Source organism: Larus michahellis, chromosome 10 (assembly GCF_964199755.1).
Source record: "Larus michahellis chromosome 10, bLarMic1.1, whole genome shotgun sequence".
In the NCBI taxonomy this organism is placed as follows: Eukaryota; Metazoa; Chordata; class Aves; order Charadriiformes; family Laridae; genus Larus; species Larus michahellis.
In genome coordinates this window covers 2,025,585-2,045,358 of record NC_133905.1, presented here as the reverse complement: position 1 = coordinate 2,045,358, position 19,774 = coordinate 2,025,585, and the positions used below count along the sequence as shown (strand labels likewise).

Below are 19,774 nucleotides of genomic sequence, written 5' to 3'. Positions count from 1 at the left end.
CATCTGATTATAGCCATCTGACTTCCTATATCATGTGGTTTAATGAAATAAATGAAGCTTAAATAAAAATAATTAAAAAACCCCTTCCTCCTCCTTCCACAGAAAGGAGACAGTAGAAGCCTCTGTAAGAAAAGCAGAACATCCCTAAATAGGAGGGTCACAGTTCCCAGCAGGTTCAAGGTACAGGAGCCTGGGCCAAGGAAAATCTTTCCAAACCACTATTACCTTTCCATCCCCAATCCCTACTGCATTTGAGGTGGAAAGAAGAACAACTGATAGCACAATGTGTTTTGAAGGAGCTGAGCTATTACAGAGGAAGATGACTTTCCCAGTATTTTACCAGTTTGTTCTAGCATCTACGGTTGGTTGCTAAACATTTCCGTCCAGAAAATGCAGAGAAACCAGGGATCCATATTTCTGCAGGTTTTAGAGGAGGATGTGTTTTTGGAATCACCCTGTCTTATGACATCATGGAATTCTGCTACTGTTCCAAATATGAAGCAAACAGTAATACTTGCTACTGTGCCAAAAGGAAGAATAAAACATCAGACAAAGCTTTTAACCTTCTACAGACTCTTCTGTAACAGGTAAGAATGTATACAAATGCAAAATTTGTGCTTACCAAAGGGCAAAATGTTGCTTATGTCTTAACTTTTATACAAAAGGAGTACGTGAAGCTCAGGAATAGTTAGTTACAGAGGAGACAGCTCTAGAACATGAATGACTTTTAAAGTGGCTTTTACAGAATATATTCTGAAAGTCTTTAATCCAGAGTGAACGCGCATCCAGGCAAATAAAGTTCATGGTATTAAAGCACCTTAAAAGCATCAAGTTACCAACAATAATAATTGAATCACATACTGTGAGGATTATTTTTTTTTAATTTAAAATTTGCATTTAAAAATGCATGTTTCTGCACTATTTAAAACTACAATTCCATTTTTGCCATTTCTTGTCCATTTCTCTTCCTGGAAAGGCCCTTGTCCAAAAAAAGAAACCTGCCTTAAATTCATATAGTGTTATAAGTTTATTGAGGAAACAGATTTTGGTTTCAAATGTCTAAATTTCAGATAGTTTTAATTTTCAAAAGGATGAGTCAACACCACTTTGAAGGTAAAGAACAAGAACCATTTTCCTCAAAACCCAGTAGTATTACAGACTATCTGCACTAAAGAAAACGCAGAGCCCCACCTCCTTTTGTTTTTGTTTCAGCATATCTTCTTCAAACTGTTTCTGCATTTGTTCTTTTTCTCGCGCTAGGCGCTGTTCTTCCTCTCGTTCTTCCCATTTTCTCTGCTCTTCTTCCAGTTGCTTCTTCTTCCGTTTTTCTTCTACCTGAGCCATTATTGCTTTCTAGTAATATCAGAAAAAAGAGAAAATTAAAAGATATAACATGAAAGGTATTATAAGCTATGTATTCATATACTTCCATAAACTTGTATAATTGGATTTAGACAAATTAAAAAAAATAAAAAAATCAACCACCACCCCAATAAAGCAATTTGAAATACTCAAAGACAAACAGAAGTAGCTTTTTATGTTTTCAAAAATGCTTTTAATTTTCTTGTGAAGAAATGGTGGTCTGATTTTTACCTTTGTACTGTAAGCTAGTATTTCAATCTAGCAGAGTAACAGTTTGACCTGAACAGGCTTGTTACATTTATACTAAGACTTCTATACTCTGTGCTAGAGACATCATCGTGCAGATATACGTTCAGTTTGAGTGCCACAGAAGTAATGTAAATGACAGTAAAGTAGATAAAAGTTTAAAGATTCATTGAGTGGGTCCCTGTAAGTATCAGTCCTCCTCATAACAGTGGAGACTGAAGAAAAATGCAGGCAAACCTACTAGAGCTCTAAAGATTGCACTGTACATCTTCTGAAGCTAGAATTCAGTTACAGAAATACAATCATCTCTGTACAAATATTAAAAGAAAACAGTACAGTCTAACTGAATGAAATACCATTAAACAACTGTAAACACGTAACCTGAAGCATGGAAGTCAGATGCCTCACTGGATTCTGGTATTAAATCTCATGCTTTAGTCATGTGACAACACTGCCTTTCATCCTTTCTTCTTATTAAAATATCGTCAGTAAAACAGAAGTCTACCTGATGTTCTAACTGTTTCTGCCGCCGCCTGTCTCTCTCTTCAATCTGTGCAGGGTCCAGGAGAGCTGTCATTGAACGGAGGAAACTATGAACAAAGAAACATGCAAATGTTTTTAATCGTAAGAAAATAATCCTAAAGCCTTTCTTGATTAGAATCAATTATATTTCAAGGTTATTCTATTGTATTAATTTACAATTATGAAATTCATTTTAGTAAGATGCAAAGTAAGGTTATTTGCAGTAAATTTTATTAATGAACAATGGAAGCACTTGTGTCTTTCAAAAGTGAAACAATAGGTATTTCTGAAAAAAGCAAAAGCCAAATGAGTAAGATACAAACATGAGATTTAAAGAATGTTATTCAATTTTGGTTTGGGTTTTTTTTTTTTCTGAGGAAGTATCAGAAATGTAATGTCTGGGAAGATGATTATCCTTACAAAGCTCACTCACCTGACTTTCTGACTGTGTTCCAAAGCACTGTTTTTAGCAGCTTTTTCTGCATTTCCCACCTTAGACGGTATGAGGTTGCCTAAAGCTGCAGGTGAAAAAGGGTGAATAAAAGCAGTCAGCTCCTTAGGGTCAGGTGACAGGCAAGGACTTTCAGGCTGCTTTTTGTACATTCCATTTAAGGGGTGTTGTGTATTAGCATTAAGGTTCTTTAAAGAATCAAAATGCATTGCCCATCTGTCATGCTCTTCAGCCTAAATAAACATGAAGCAACAAGAAAATGGAAATGCACTCAATTACACTGTTTCTATAAAGTATGGTTAACAAAACAGACAATACACATTTTGTAAAACAGAAACATTAGAAAAGCTCTGTTATGGGGCTACAATACAGACAGCAGTTAATTCCCTAAATGGGAAAACAGAAGTCTCTCTGTTGCTAAAATGCAAGCCAGATCAGAAATTATACTGCTGATCTATATACATGGTCAGCAGAAACATATTGCTACTCTATTTTCAGGGCAAAAAACCCCTATCACTACTATATTTTCAGGGGAAAAACCCAAAAACTTAGAAAGTTAAAAAAAAAGTAATTGAAAAATAAAAAGGTAAATTAACATGGATTTAGGCTTTTTGGTACTGCTTTTTCAATTTATATTGCTATTCCATTACGTTACTTTTCTAATAGTACTGGGAACTGCTTGATTGAGAGGTCAGTACCCTGTGCCCTCTGCCACGCTCTCCTCCTGTTGTGTACAAATTCTCTCTCTAGTAACATGAACAAGTGGCATCTTTTACACTGTCTTACATTTACCCCCTCCATTCTAATTCTGGATGGTAGCAGAATTAATGTGCTTTGTGCAGAGATATTAACCTCTAACTTCCTATTTGCAGCTAGACATGCCCGTTATAAGATAAGCCTTCTTTCAAAATTTCTTCCACCACAGCAGCCACCACTGCTATCCCAGCAAAGGCTTTTGAGATGTGACATACTGGGTTTAAGTCTCTATTCTGTACCACCCAGGCTTAACTTTTTGCTTCAGTGTTGGCAATCGAGACATTCCAATACATCACTAATAAAAGATTTTTACCTAAGGTCCTTTGTTTTTGCTATAGGTACTGAGAAGGTTTTCTCTTCTGACTAAAAGAAGAACTGTTTCCCTCAGAATGGCCACCTCAAAACTTGCATTCTGCAGGAAAAAACCTAACTTAGTCTAATCTAATAAACGTTATGGGAGTCATTTCCGTAAACAAAAATTCCCTTCTGTCAGAAAAGTTTCACACCTATTTTAAATGAAGAAAGAAAATCATAGTACAAATAATGAAAATCCAAATTATTCTTCCTCCTGTTCCCTGAGTTTTGTTCCCTTTGAATACTCTGTGATGTAGAAGCAGATCAAGAGTAGTTGTAGAATCTGTTTTATTCTTATGCAAGTCTGTGGTGCAATATGCAGAAGGGTTGAGAGTATAACAAAAGACCTGAAAAAAAGATTTTGAAGAAAATGAGAGTTAAGTGCCTGTTAACTTCCTTTCAAAAGGAGGCTAGAAGTGAGATTACTGTTAGGTTACTTGCTGGTGACTGCAACCATCTTTCCAGAGCACAGCTATCAAATTAAAAACCAAGGCAGCTAATGAAGTAACCTTTCACAGCTGTGTTCCCTTCACAGTTAAAAAGCTCAATTTGCAAAGGAAACTTGATTCCTTCAACAACTCAGGAAGTGAGAAGACTTGTGTTGTGTGTAGGTATGTAACCAACCTTGGCAATGAGGGGTTTTTTGGAAGATAGGTAGGAAAGCTCTCTTCTAGTACTACAAACTGTGGAACTAAGATGAAGAATTTCTGCCTAGGAATTGTGTAATTGCTGTAAATGCTTCAGTTAAGAGTAAAAACTACATCCTTTTAATCCAGAAGGCCACAGACTATGAATATTCATATAAATCAAGTTTTGGTAACCAAGCTTCTTGTTCACTAATGATACCGAACAGCTCATGATGTGAATACATCTCAGGCATAGTGAAATGATATAATCCTGGGGTTAAAGCTGCATACAGTAATTTGGAAATCTGGATTCTGGCAATAGTACAATCTCACTGCATGTTTCTTCACTTCAAAAGACAGAGTCTTTGGAAGAGTGTGTCAGTATCAGGCTGTATAAGAATGCAGAGTATTCCACCGACCTTAAAACTACTAATATAGTAGAAATAGTAACACGTAAAGGAAAGAAGTCAGCTTCTATATGATAAACCTCCAGGGGTAAAAGCTATATTGACCGCGTTGGCCCATAGTGACAGTATTAAAAGTCTCTTTAGGTATTCTATCTGCAAAGCAATTATATTGGACGCAGTTTTCATCTAGATCCAGCATAGCAGACCTACAGTCAACAGCCTGGAAAAACCAAAGTGTGAAAACGGTAAGGCTATTTTCTTTAATATTTTTTGGTGTACAAGTGTTTAAAAAAAGTTTCATAGGAGCATAAGTGTGTGCATATATACATGTATCAGAGTAATATTTCTAGAAACAGGATTGGAACACCCCTGTGACATGCTGTATTTGCCTGTAACTTTCCTTCTCTTTTCTCATTTCCTTCCATAGTCTATAAAGAAAGTCTTTTTATAAAGCGTTTGGCCAGTATCTCTACACCACCTTCCAAACCCTAGTACTTTCACATAATGATGGGGAAAAAAAAAGTAAATAATATAGTGATATCCCTGTTTTCATCTCTGCAGCAAGCACTCTAACACGTCATGCCAGACACATGGTAGTCTGTTCTCTGCCACCAAAATCCTGGAACAGCTACTGCTGAATGTTGAATTAGACTGTCCTATGAACTTACAGTGAAAACCTGGAAGTGCTATGGGTAGTTACTTATTTGTCTCAACTCCATTAGGTCTACAATTTCAGTTTTTTATTTCTTAGAACAAAAACGGAGAGAAAAACTTCTCTTATTCCAAAAAGTCCCTAGACCACAGATACCTTTGATAAATTAAGTTTTTCTTCTATTTTTCGTAGCTTAGCTTCTTGCTTCTGTTTGTCCAGCTCTTCAAGCCACTTCTTCTGTTGCTCAAGCTTCAAAGCACTAAAGGGTCGTTCCTGTGGCACAGCTTCCTGAAATAAGAGAAGTGCTAGTCTCTTCCCTGTACAAAAAATTCAGTACTTTGTCTAGCCACATAATAAAGACTTGGCAGAAAACTTTGCTTTCAGTTGCTAGGCATAACAGGGCTCTTCTATTGCACAAAAAAAATGAATGTAAGTTTGTAACTGTAGCAAGCGTCTGACTGCTCCATAAAAATGTTCCTGTTGTTAGAAAGATGCTAAAAAGCCACTCCTTGAATACTATTCTAATTTGCACCATCAGCCTCTCACTCCAAAAAACCTTACTTATATATATCGTGAATAAAAATCTCTTCTGTCTTCCTATGATTCACTCCTCAGTGTGTGTTCCAGGTAGGTTCAGCACCATGATTTAATTAGTACTGATCTGCCTCAAGTAAATTCTAGATACCATGTTCTGTTCCTGCTTCTTAATGGATATCTGTATTATTTAACAAACTCCAGTGGCACTGAGAACTTCCAATGCCACCTGACAAAAACCACTCTTCAATCAGTGCCAACTAGCAGTAACTCAGAAACTACTTCCTGAACCTTCTGCCATCAATATATTTCTTTTTAAAGCCTTCTATTTCTGAGAGGTTCCTACTTCTCTTATTTCTTTAATGCATACTTAAAAGCTAAGTGACACTTCAGCTCACACCTCTCATACTATTCCTCACATCAGCCTTGAAAACACTCGGTCTTCAAAGCATCAATAGTTTGATAACAGACACAATTCCCTAGATAGGGCAAAAAGGCCTACTGAATTCTTCTAGTTTAAAAGAACTACTGATGATGTACATCTGTTGTCAATAAATAAGTACAGAAACCTGGCATGCAATTTAAAATCTTACCCCTAAAACAAATGCTGTGCAATAAGAACTGAAATCAGAAGACTGCCCAGCTGGAGCACTTGAAACATTCAGTGGAACTTGATTAGCCTGGGTGGTTAAAGCAGTTGTACAGACACAGTTTTCCTCAGTCATAATAATTGAGTCAGCTGGAAACACTGTCTGCAAATAAAGTGACCACTGTTGTTTAAGACTTATTTAGCTCACCTGTTTTGTTTGTATTAAATGGCCTTTAACATATAATAAAAAAGTAAATTGTATTTCTAGAAGCTTCTATTTATTAAAACTTCAGCCAAAACTTACTAAGCATCTCGTATCCCATATTTCTTAATTATGTAGACTGAAACAAATTCTTAGGGGGCAGAGTGGTAACTTTTCTAGGAATGACAAACATGCCACAAAAAAAGGCCATTTCCAACCGTGACTTCTGTTTAACAGCAATCAGTTTCACTGGAGAAGCAGTCTCACCTGAGTATATTTATCTGACACAGCATTTTCAGGGTGGCAGATGACTTTTTAAAAGACAAGTCTGAGTAAAGTCAAAATTGCTATGCTTATTATGGAAGCAATCAAATACATGTGAGAGCTCATGAACAATGTAAATAATTATATAACCAGGAATTACATTTCAGACTATTCCTCAAAACAGAACTGGAAAACATTTATATCTTTTAGTTAGGAATCAACATGAAAGGACAGGAATGGGTTGTTCATGCTACAAAGATCTTTATTTGTTAAGCTACAAATTGGAGCAACAGGTTAGTGTGAAACAGAGTTGCAGCAATTCGTGCCAGGCAAGAGCTTAAAGTGACCACTGAGATTGGATTTTACTGGATTCATACAGAAAAGAAAATCTTGCATGAATTAAGTCGAACAGTTCTGGAACAGTGCCGTGGAAACTGTGTGCTCTTTAGGGTTCATTGATAGCCTTACCTTTTCTGGGTCAGTTGTTTCCACTTTCTCTTTATGGGCTTTATTATTGCCAGGTTTTGCCCAGAAATAACCCAGCTCTCCCTCCAAAGTTTCTTTCAGTTTCTTCTTCAGTGCTACCTGTTCATCTTTAAAAAAACAAACTCTAGTAAGAGTTCCTAATACAGATGCATAGCAGGGATTTTTTTGTGTTTGGTTTTTTTTTAGCAGCAATGCAAGTCTACCCTGTAATTTTGGTTGTAAAATGGACTACAAGAGTACGTCACTGTTGTCTGACCAGTCTTAAGTATGACTTTGCTCTTAAGAGGATGGTGGGTGAGTCTGTGCCCAGAGATGTAGAGGTAATTGGTGAATCTCTGAGAAGACTACAAAACACTGAAGTCTTAACAGTGTCCCGGGGGAAGAGGGAAAACTCACAGAAATAACCACATATATAAATTCTCTCCATTTTATTATACCAGTCTGGGACTACCGTAATATTATTAAAACCAATGGAGCTGTATGTGGGAGCTACTGACAATGCAGAATCAAACCCTGAAACCAGATGGTCACACCCAAGTTGAAAACAAAACACAGCACTCCTGCATGTGGACTGTAAAAAGCTTAATTTGTTAGAATTTACTACTGCGTTAAACATTTTTATTTTTCTACAGAGATTCCCCTTGGTTGGTGATGGTGCAGGAGTGCAAACTGTTTCAAGTTCAAATTGCAATTTGATATATCCAGTCACGTTTACAGATGAGGGTGACGCTTTTCCCATTAAAAAACAAGTGAATTTGTTAACGATAATGGCTATCAACTACTGGCCGAATGTGGCAAAATTGGTGGCAAGTAACTCCTAAAATATGAAGCACAACTGAATATATTTATTTGTGATGTTATTTATTTGGTTAAGAAGTGTTTTTGCAATAAGTTATAGATAATCTTTGTGTACAATTTTGGAATTCAAGAATCTTAATCTGTCTTGGAGACTAAAAAAAATTCTATAGTTTCCAATTTGTAGCAAATGCACTGATATAAGCGAATTTAAAAGAGCATAAGGAACGCACAGTTTCTTGGCATCCTGAGTGTAATAAATTGATCAGACATATATTCTGTATATCATAAGTACCTAATTCCTTCTTCCATTGGGTCTTTCTAAATTCTATTAAGGCTTTCTTCCCTTCTCTTTCACCCAAGGTACTAAACATGTCACCAGGTTTCCATGAATCCTTTCTAGAGAAAAAGAGAGGAAAGAAATAATTTCATCTAAAAAGCTAATCTGTTAATTTTAAAGGCAACTTCTTAATTGTTATTTATAAAGATTCTTACTATGATTAAGAATTACAATACAAATCTTTATTGGAGATACAATTTTTGTAGACAATAAAATAGATCTACGTACACAACTTTCTGTCCTGGCCATGGATATGTTTCTTGTTTCCTGCTTGAATCAGAGTTAGCTTCCTCTGGAACAGGTGAAACTTCACAAGCTTTTTGGAGCAACACTATGATGTTTTCCTCTGATGCCTCGTTAGTAGCTATGGTAGAATATAATATATAAAAATATACATAAATACATATATGACCACTAAACTTTCCTCAGCATTGAGTAAACACTTTAAGAACAGCCGAAACTTGCAAATTCCCCACTATTTAACAAAACTGTTTTCGGCCCTGCTTGTATGGTTAAGGCACGTTAAGTTACAATGTCACAGGGCATTTTTAGAATGTTAGACTTACAGTAAACACTATTCTTGGCTAAGAGCTTGGACTTTGGGACTAATTACTTCATTGCAGTGTGTCTTGTTCTTGGTGGCAAAATGATGACCACCTCCACAGGTCCACAAACAGGAGTAAGGATGTAATACAAACAGACACACATTAGCTTTTATGTCTCTAAGTGGAAGAATTGAAAAAAAAAAAAAAAAACCCAAACCAAACCACTCAACTATTCATGCAAAAAGATACATGCACATCTTCAGGCCAGAGGAAAACGGCACTACTGCTCTTGAGACACATAGCAAGACCTACACTCTTCACAAAACCAGAAAGGCCAATCTCTTTGAGGCATTGCTTTTTTTCAAACTCCTAATGGTAATGGTACAGTGCAGTTCTATGGTTTTTTACCCTCAATGTAAAATGGTTCCTTTTTTGCATGAAATATTGATGAAACTGCTTGCTGTTTTGCTCTTCAAAGTACTGGAATACTAACAAGCAATCCTTAGTTTTTACTGTTAAAATTATGAAATGCTTGGTTCCTTAACAGTAACAGGCAATTTCACATCCATAATAGCAAAATGTATTTTGTCTGAGACCATGAAACATAAGACCAACATCTCTGCAATCTGAAAATAAACTTAAATTATGAACTCAAAGTTAAGCTTTAACATTTTCCTCTGTTTCCATGAATCTAACTTATTAAACTACTGGTATCTTACCCATTTCCTCTTGGCTTTCATTATGACTCTCAGAGATACTTCTAGTTCCTTCTTTTACAGTCATCAAAATCTGTTGAAGCTGTTCTTGTGTTAAACACACCAAACTTCTTAGGTCTTCGGCTGATACATGTGGGTTTTGAGGTTTCTGTTTACTTTTTTTAATAACATTAGGATTCTCTGAATCAGGATATCTGTTTGTGCTATCTCTTTGGAAAATCAAAGAGTGATCCTTAGCTGCGGCTTCATGTGAGGAGTGTTTAGTAACTTGCAGTTTTTCGCCTTTTGTCATTGATAAGCTTGATTCACTCCTTGGTTTTGTTAAGTTTTCCTGCTTGATACAAGCATTTTGTGTTGACCTCAGAACATGCCCAGTGTGCCTTATTCTCAATGCCTGTTTAGGTGCTCTGGCTTTGTTACCCATCTGTTAAAGCAATAAGATTTCACCATATATTAAATAAGGAAATAAATCTGCATGGGTAACAAACAAAAACAAGATTGAAGGAACAAGTAAAATAAGTGTCATTTTTCTTCTCTGTTACATCAATAGAAACTAACTCAGTATAAACTAATGAAATATCTTCATAAGTACTAGGAATTCCTTGGAAGAGAATACAGCACCTAAATTTGATTATTTAAAAATGACAGTATAAAAAAAATAACTTTATGTAGTATAACATTTAAAAGAATTAATAAACATTATTTCTGATTTTCTTTAGTGTCTCTGAAGCCAGGCTTCAAACAGGATGCTTTCAATATACAGCCAGTATTATTTCAATCTTGATTTTTCCATTCTGTACTAAGGTTTTATCATTTTCAAGGTCCCTGGTGTATACTTGTAATTATCTCCCATGTACTGAGACCTTTTTCTGCTTTCTTTCCTTCCCCAACCCAGTGCATTCCAGTTTATTCAAAGAGACAACCTGTCCCACTGAACAAGAACTTAAACGCGCTTCAGATCCCTATTTTACCAGAATCCTTTTAATCTCTGAAAGTTCTGATTTAGATGATTCCCTGTGCTGCTGTAACTTCATGGGAAAGTAAACTAAAGCCTTTTGCAAAAGTAAAAGTAGTCATAGAACTTTAAATCCATCCTTTTTAACAGCTATTATGAACCTGAGAAATCAGAATCATAGAATATCTCAAGTTGGAAAGGACCCATACATACATATTTATCTTTCATAAATATCATCGATTAAAGAATCTAGACAGTTCAAATGTGTTTTCAAATTTCTATGTTAACAAATTAACTAGTTAATTTGTGTGCTCTAACCAAAAAAGTCACATTTCCACTTACCTTCGTTGCAGGCTTTGATTTATCTTTTGGAAAACAAACACAAACATATGAGAGAAGTATTTAATAATAACTTCCTCCTGAAAAACAATCTTGAGAAATTAGTAAACTGTAAGGCAGGGGGAAAGTACTTTCCCCACAACATCTGCCCCAACTGTGTTATTTTACTTTTTTAAAATTTTATTTCAGTATACACACTTCAGAAGTATGTTGGAAAAAATCAAATATATTCCAGTAACTATTTCCAGTTTTAGGTAGATCTAATAAAATTATTGTGCCAGTCTGATCCTCCTCTGATATTCATTCTCTTTCTCCAAGAGCCCTGTGGTAATGGCCTATTTCTAATTGTTTGTTTATTGTGATTTTTCAGTTTACTTTCTGTCACATCCTTCTAGAATAGTCCCTGTATCCAGCCCCATCTTACTACACGATGTTATCTCTCTATTGCTGACAGCCTAAAGAAACAAGACTTGTGTAATCACACCATCCATTATTGTGCCTCTTACCTATGCCCTGAAATACTCTTCAGTTTTTTAACCCAAATCCTACAGGATGCATAGAGGTGCAGTGGTCTCAAAAATAACATTAAGTACTGTTTAATACTTATTAATAAAGAATATTATAATATTGATTAATAGAGGGGATGCAGTACTCAGCACAAGAAATCCTGTACCTATGGCTAATGGAAAAGGGGGAGAAAATAGTAGGGATGATATTTTAGTGGAACATACCTGTTGGAAACAAGGCTTCTTCAGCTGCACTATGCAATTACTGCTCTGGCAGTGGTTGTTGCACACTTTTCACTTGGTAGCACCTATACTGTTTTTTTTGCATTATCAATTAAAGACACTGGAGAACACTAACTGTTCTTGAAGTCTGCAAAACCACACTATTAATAGTTTGCAACCTAGATGAACACTTTAAAACTTGGGAGTACACTGAATTGTTGTCCTGCAGAGACAAGCATTAAAGCCTGAACCATCTTGATTACATTCCAGTCGTAAAGGTGTCCTCCGGCTGTGTTTATCACTGGGTTCTCAACACTCATCTGAGTAGGTAAAAGTAACCTCTTGACTTGTTTCTGGCTATTCATAAATTAAATAAAGTGGGATTCTATGTGCTATGCTAAACCCAGCTTCTCTGTGGAAAGGAGAAAGAAACATAAATAGGGTCTTTGCCATCACATAATGCGTAACTCAAAGTGCTGCTATGGGTTTTTTGGGGTTTTTTTCTGTGTAAGAGAGAAAAAACCCTATTTATCTTGAGTAGCAGTTTAAGCTACTACAGAAGCCCCAAAGACTGTGAGCAGTATTTGACAGTGCAGAACACTGAAATTCAGAAGTAGTATAATTTGATGCAATTTTTGACACAATTCAATCCAAGGAAGCACTGCTTATAGCAGTTGTATAAACATGTTAATTCCTGGAGAAGACTGCTTGTTCAGGGCTAGTTCAAAGTCAAAGATAATGCTTTATCTTGGAGCACTCTCGAATGGACACTGGCCCTACCCAGCCAATGTTGCCAACTATAGTTGTAAAAAGTGAAAGCTGTACCATTGCTGTTTCAGAGGTTTGACAAGATTTTGTTTCCAGTAGACTGGTATTCCTTACCGACTCAAAATACCCCAGAACACCTCATTCGAGAGCTGTCTGGTAAATGCAGAAAATGAAATACAGTTTAGAAGGCGTTAAACAGATAATTTCTGTATCCTGACTGCTATGTAGAACGGTTAGGGAAAGCGGACTCGTGCTTGTATAGAAACGTATGTCTGACAAATCACAAAAACAGACTTTATTAATACTTAATTATTAACATATACCAGAAAAGTCTATCTCAGGTGGCAGCAATGAGATCTGGCCTAAATAAACTGATTATTGAAAATTATAAACGTCAGCTGTCAAATATTAAAGCTGCTTTGAAGTCAGAAATGTGACTGTAATGATATAATTCTGTGTAAATTAAGCAGAGTTATGAGGCTTCTTTTTGCTTGTTAAGTAAGGTGCTACAAAGTTACAGAAATTATCAAGTTATGCCAGTCGATATATAATAGTACTTAACTTTTTTTTTTTATTAATAGAGAGACAAGCTGTAAAGAGTCAAGGCTATTTGCCAACTGTTCACCGATGGACAGACTATTCAGAAGTTCATTATCAACCTACTGTTCAGTATCGAGCTGGTAAGAGGACTTGTAAATTACAATGCACAAATATTCTTCCTAATCTGGAAAATATTTCAGTAAAGCTGTGCTTCATGTTGCTTGGATCTTAGGTTTAACTTCAAGAAGCTTTAAAGATTACTTGAGATGAATGATTAAAAAAATACCGGTAGCAGCTAAAATTATCCTAGGCTTTCCATCCAGCACTTCAGTTTCAAGCTTCAGTCCATCACTGCAAAATGAGAGAGAGAGGGGGGAATCTGAGTTATTAAGTAATCTGATAATGGTAAGGTTTTTATATTAATACCAAGGACAATTGTACTTAATTATAACACTATATTTAATGTTGGTCCACAGATGGCCTTTCATATCCCAAGCTTTCTACGTTGATGAGAAGTTACTTAATACTAAGAAATCAACAGGTCTTGAAGAGGATATATTTTTATTATTGATGCTTGAAAATTTGGATTTGCATGTTACAAAGTAAATCTTCACGCTGAAGGTGCCATGTATATTGTTGTGTGCCATGTATATTTCTATGCATATTGTCATACATAGCAATACGCCTGCCTCAAAAATTTAATAATCCAACAATATAAAGTTTGTGCTACAAAAAATGCTAAAACAGGCCTCCCTGAAGGCTAGTGCTGATCACAGACAGGGGCTGTATTCTGAAAAGCTTTAATTGTGCTTCCATACAAAAGAGCCCACAGTGGATATTAGGAAAAATTTCTTCACTGAAAGGATTATCAAACATTGGAACAGGTTGCCCAGGGAACCGGCAGAATCGCCATCCCCGGAGATACTTAAAAGATGGTTAGATGTGGTGCTGAGGGACGTGGTTTAGTGGTAGTTTTGGCAGTGTTGGGTTGATGATTGGACTCGATGATCTGAAAGGTCCCTTCCAACCTAGCCAATTCCATGTAAGCGTTTAAAAAAAGGAAAAAAAAAAAAAAAGTTGGCAGTGTTTAGGTGTATGAGTGTAAAGTACACAAACACTTCTCCTTCTTCCATGCATTGAGAAAATCTAATATGAAGATTGATGTTCAAAATAACGCTTTAACACATCTAAAGCTTCCTAATTAACACGGCAGCACAGAAATGCCCGAAACTGTAATTCTAGACGCTCCAGCAGCACAGGGCAGCTTAGCCGAGCCCAGCACCTATTCTTCTGTTGTGCCGGCAGGCCGGGGCAGGGAGGCGGCGGGGCAGAAGGCGATGCAGGCCGGCGGCGGGGCTGGGGTTGGGGCTCTGGAGCGGTCACCCAGGAGCCGGCAGATAGACACCGTTCCCCCCCGCACCGCTGGGGGGGCTCCCCTGGCTGGCGGGACCGAACGCTGCTCGCCTCGGCTCGGTCACCCCGATGGCTCCCGGTACCGCGCCTCGCCCGCGAGGCACTAAGCGCCTTAACTCCCCTCAGAGCCGCGGCGCAGGGGGAGGCCGGGCAGGCTCCCGGGCCGTCAGGGGCCCGGGCAGGGCCGCGTCCCAGCCGGTGGGGGCGGCTGTCGCTAGAGCCCAGCGAGTCCCTTTCTCCGGTCCCTCCTTACCCCAGATTCATGGCTCGGCGCGGCTGAGGAGAGGGACGGGCGCGGCACTCATCGCCCGCCCGCTCGGTCTCTGTGTACGCAGGTTGCCGTCCCCGCACAAGGAGGCGGGAGCGGTGGCTTTGCCAATGGACTCCCGGCACACTGCGGGGTGGGCCGCAGCGAGGCGTTGTGGGGGATGGAGTCCCAGGCACGGGAGGTTCAGCACAAAGCCCCTCCGCTGCTGCCGGAGGCCTCGCCGGGGGTGCAGAGCCGTGACGGGGGATTACAGGGGATTCCCCTCGCCCCTCCGGCGCCAGGGAGGGACGGGAAGCGGGGGCCCGGCTCTGAGGCCTCCGGACCGGCCGCGTTTCCGCTAAAGATGCGGGGAAGAAATGGCGGGCAGCCTGATCAGGCTGTGAGGGGCTTCGCCCGCCCCCCGGGGTTCCGGGCGCTGCGTGGGGAGCGGCGGCCCCTGAACTTCGTCCGGGGAGGAGAGACGGAAAGCGGAGGACAGCTGAGGAGGGGAAGAGCCGGCCGGAACAGCCTGCCCGGCCCCACCGCTCCCTGTGCAGGCGGAGGCGGCGGGGGGCGCGGTCCCCGGCGTGGAACATCTCCGGGCGGCTGCTGCTCGGGGCGCCGGGTGAGGGTCGTCTCCTCGCAGGACGTTTTTTATCCTTAACTTCTGCTGTCTTTAGCGGGTAGTTGTCTTCAGTAGACTCTGTTGGGCTTGCTTTACTTTGGGCTATTTAAGTGGTTTCTGCATGACGGTCCTGCGGAAGTTGCGGTCGTCTCTGTGTTTGGTGGGTTCCCCAAACCCTGCTGTAGCTGGTGGTGGGCGTTCGTCCTCCATTTGTGATGTTATTGAGAAGCGTTTTAGGAGCTGAATGTCAAGCACCGTCCAGTCTGTTGTTTTGGAGGTATAGCTTATTGAATAACAGGACATGTAAACTTGCAAATTATGTGAATCCACGTCTTGCCTCATTTTTAGGAAAAATATCTTCGACTTACGTAAGGAGGATTTGGCTGAGTTAAAGACTATAGTCAGATTCAATAAAATGCTTCAGAGCCCTTTTATTTCTTTTACTATTCAGAATGGCATTTAAGCTTATGCTTAAAGCCAGATGCCTACCGAAATCCTTAATTTCAAAGGACATTAAGACCTTAAGACTTGTCTTGAATAGTGTTGCTTCTAGATGTAGTTAATTTTGTCTGGCCAAAGGTACCATACACATAGGGGCAGATCCTGTAGTGCTCCCTCCGGCTGACAGTAATGGTTCTGCCTTTTTGATACTACAAAAGAAAACAAATAAGCAATAATAGAGAAACAGACAATGAGGCTGAATTTAATGTATATACAAAATCTGCTCTCTGCCATATTATCTTAACTGCTTTGTTTGTCTTTATATAAAATTAAAAAGTCATCAGGCAAAAATACTTTTTTTCAAATATTGCTTCGCAGCTATTTATGTGGGTTTTATTGATTAATACATCAGCTAACGAGTCTTTGAAACTTTCATTTAGGGATGAGAACAAGGGAGGAAAAGAAAAGAAAATCTGGAGGTTTTTCTCAGTAATGCACTCCATGTGAAATCCTCTGAAGCACAGAACATACAAGCTATGTTGTTGGTAACTGCTGCCATTTTTGGCTGCCTTATATCGATGTCACTGAATCTCTTACTCTCTGAATCTCTCTGGGATGTCGGAATAACCTCTGAACATGAATTTGTCTAGCTGATACATTGTAGGATGATCATTAAGTCCAGGAATAAAAATTTGGTAAAAGTGAGACAAAACCAAAAGAACGCATGCTTATCAAAGTCTGCTGAACAATGCTTTCACACAACAACATTGAAAATGGGTTCTTACACATCAGGAAGGGCATCATCTGTTTCATTTGGATGAAAACCTTTCAAACAGGCACCATGTGTCTCCTTATCTACTGTCCAAGAATAGCAGTTTTTGTAGTGTTCCATACAGCAGCTTCTTACTTTCTTTTACTACTAACCTGGTCCCAGAAATACAGCTTTAAGCTGTACCATTTTAATTAACGTTGTTTTTTTTTTTTTAATTTAATGGAGTACTAGTGGTTTGGGATTTTTTCTGCAGATACTTGAGTGAGTTTGTATGCATATTTCTAACCTTTCGTTGTACGTTTTCTTTTCTTTTTTTCTTGTGTGGGGTCTCTGTTGGTATTCATAATCCCTTCTAATTAATTTAACAGTGTTTATATACCAGTTAACTTACGTTCTGTTAGTTCCTTCAGAAATACTCAAAGGCATTAAAAAACCCATAACCTTGTCCCGTTTCTTTCACCATCCTCCTTCTCCCAAAACTTAATTCATTGAAATGTACTGTTACCATAGAGAGATTAAATCCTAGTTTCCTGTAGACTGTCACCTCTTTGCTAAAGGAGATACAGAAGTCTGAAGCATTTGCGTCTTCCTACTCAGCTTGCAGTATCCACAGTCTCTTTCAAAACATTGTGTCTGTAATAAGCAGCTTTTCACTTTCGTGAATCTCTTATCTGTTATTTCATCCCAGCTGTGTGTATCTGGTCACTATGTGATAAGAGCTGCAAGAGAATGTTTTATGATGAGCAGAGCATGGTTAACTATGCAGTCTTCACTGGTAATTCCCTTCTTGTTTACTCATGTCTTCTTTTTCTGGACCAATCATGGCCAAGCGAAAGAAAGGGAGAGCAGGCACTAAATAATTCTTCACAATTTCAAAATTTTTATCTCATACTCTGCTTCACAATGGATTTCCCATATTATGAGATTTCGATTATTCTGCAGCCCAGCCAGACCTGTCTCCTGATTTTTGTTAGAGACAGCAGGTGGCAATGTAGTTTCAAGCTCTAAAAGAATTTTATTTTTTTTCTGAAACAAGTTTTGCAGTCCATTTTACTGTTTTTTAAATAAAACATCAGTGTTTTGCTAGACAAGTGTGAAAACAGGTTCTTTCAAAAAGCTGATAGTAGTTGATCAAATGTTGCTATCTGAAGCTGTAAATAAAACTAATTTTTAAATTATGTACCTGCTAATATACTCTATAGCCTGTTCTTTTGTCAAGATGTCCACAGAAACGGTAAGGCTGTTTTTCTGTTTGTAGTGAACCTTTCCTGAGGTGTCTAGGATGATATCAGAATTAAGATTAAATAGTCCTTTTAATGAAAATCACAGTGGTTTCAGGACTTGGAAAACAACAGTACTATTCTATTCTTTGTCTGCAAGTAAAGACCATCTAGACAACTTGTTCTACACATATGGAACTGGAGGTTCCAGAAGGGGTTAGTGTTGAGGGGCACAATATGCAGGCTTAATAGATACTTAATCACAAGTCTGTTTCAAAAAAGCCACCCTAATATTAAAGAGCAATTCAAGCTGTTAAAATCAGGTTGTTGGCTGTAGCATTATGGCGGAGGGGAACGCTTTCAAAGTAACACGATAAACCTGTCTCCTATATTCTATATTTAACTCTGTTCTATATTTAATGCTGTTTGTGAATGAATACGCATGAAACGTTACGAAGAATTCATACATCACAATAGATTACAGGAAGGCTATAATACAATTGTACTACTACATCACTATTCAGTTTTGATAGGTGGAGAAAATGCATCACTTTTTTGTTTAGGTCATACCAGTTCTACAGCAAACATCTACAGAATCAAGAGTTAATCACATGCTAATCATATTTGGTAAAACTGCAGGTATTTATTTTTGGTATCATTAACAAAAAAGTGAGAATCAGGGAAGCTGGAACAAAGTCACCTTTTATCCCTCTCTGAATTCATCCTTCATCCCTACTTTGGACTTACATTGTTGGTGTGCCGTTTTACTCCTTGTTTTCAGAACCCTTGCTTCCATGCATGGGAGTATTTGCATAACTTTTCGTTATGGAGATTACTGCTACTTTTTCTGACTTACAAGGAGAAATCAATATTTTTGCCTTGCTGTATTTGAAGGTCTGGCTAAGAGTTATTAAACTTTAGATGTATTTTTTTAAACCATTTTTAATGTTTGGGGTTTTTTTAACACCTTATTTGCACAAAATACATGTCTTAAGGACAGCAGAGGCTTGAGGATGAAAATAGTAAGGCTTGGTTAGTATAAATGAAGAAACGAGGTCAGTCATTTACTTACTCAAAAAGACACTATATTTCATCCTGTTGTAGGGCAAAGGAACATATCAGATGGCCTGTTGATTCACCAAAATCGTATCCTCAAGAGCCTTGTATTTACATTCTCTCCTGGGATGCACGTTTCATTCTGAAGGAAATGCATACATGTGCACCATGAGACAAACACTGGGCTTCCTCACTACACAGAACTCGAGCACGTGCTCTGTTCCAGAAGACTCAAATGGAAAAAAGTAAAACGTGTTTAAGTGGGTTTTGTCAGAGAGGAAGGAGTTAACTGGAATGTACTTTTGCTCTTATTTTGACTAGTAGTCTTACTGTAAATTAAATACATAAAGCATATAAGTATCTATACTCCTTTTACTCTGTAAGTCTAAATTATCTTTATTGAATTGAACAGGCTGTTGTCCTTTGGTAAGTTGTTTTATATCTGAAGCAGAACTGGTTTGGCTTGCATATAGTGTGCCAAGTTAGTTCTTTATCAACTACACCATAGATGAAAGTGTCTGAAATAATTTTGTGTATTGCTTTATCAAATTCCTGAAAGACTGGCCATTTTTGAAGAACCATATTTTGTTAAGTGCAAGATTTTTATACAATTAAATGCAAATAAGCAGATTGTAACTTGTGTAAAAGGACTTCCTACACTGTAAAAAAATTATTGCTTCCATTAATGCACATGTGTCTTTGTATTATCGTGAAGGCCAGATAAGGGTTTTTTTTTTTGTTTTTTGGGGTTGTTTTTTTTTGTTTCAAACTACCTTGGAAATTTCCTCCTGAAATACCACGTGTCCTTCCCGCATTAAGAGGC

At 38.1% G+C, this 19,774-nt stretch overlaps 1 protein-coding gene and 1 long non-coding RNA gene across 10 annotated transcripts in view; one reads left to right on the top strand and one right to left on the bottom strand.

Annotated features, from left to right (window-relative positions):
- Nucleotides 1–16,605, bottom strand: part of CCDC66 (coiled-coil domain containing 66) — a 41,079-nt gene extending 24,474 nt beyond the window's left edge. For 4 of the 8 annotated variants that reach the window (XM_074602417.1, XM_074602416.1, XM_074602419.1 and 1 more), the window contains exons 1-12: nt 14,844–16,605; nt 13,464–13,528; nt 11,145–11,167; nt 9,851–10,271; nt 8,815–8,950; nt 8,542–8,645; nt 7,434–7,558; nt 6,504–6,662; nt 5,533–5,664; nt 2,564–2,814; nt 2,114–2,198; nt 1,192–1,353 (exon numbers count right to left, since the gene is read on the bottom strand). In XM_074602417.1, coding sequence (XP_074458518.1) covers nt 1,192–1,353; nt 2,114–2,198; nt 2,564–2,814; nt 5,533–5,664; nt 6,504–6,662; nt 7,434–7,558; nt 8,542–8,645; nt 8,815–8,950; nt 9,851–10,271; nt 11,145–11,167; nt 13,464–13,528; nt 14,844–15,433 — 2,253 coding nt within the window. In that variant the 5' untranslated portion in view covers nt 15,434–16,605. The remainder of the gene's footprint in view (nt 1–1,191; nt 1,354–2,113; nt 2,199–2,563; nt 2,815–5,532; nt 5,665–6,503; nt 6,663–7,433; nt 7,559–8,541; nt 8,646–8,814; nt 8,951–9,850; nt 10,272–11,144; nt 11,168–13,463; nt 13,529–14,843) is intronic. The other 4 variants (XM_074602421.1, XM_074602420.1, XM_074602422.1 and 1 more) reach the window with 3 other exon arrangements.
- On the top strand, nt 4,272–13,808 carry LOC141749229 (uncharacterized). Of its 2 annotated transcripts, none has more exons than XR_012589295.1 (4): nt 4,272–4,302; nt 4,869–4,969; nt 13,219–13,317; nt 13,654–13,808. It is a non-coding gene; the product is annotated as an uncharacterized LOC141749229 (long non-coding RNA). The 2 variants fall into 2 exon arrangements; XR_012589296.1 differs by having other exon boundaries at nt 4,860–4,969.
- Nucleotides 16,606–19,774: the final 3,169 nt, after the last annotated feature.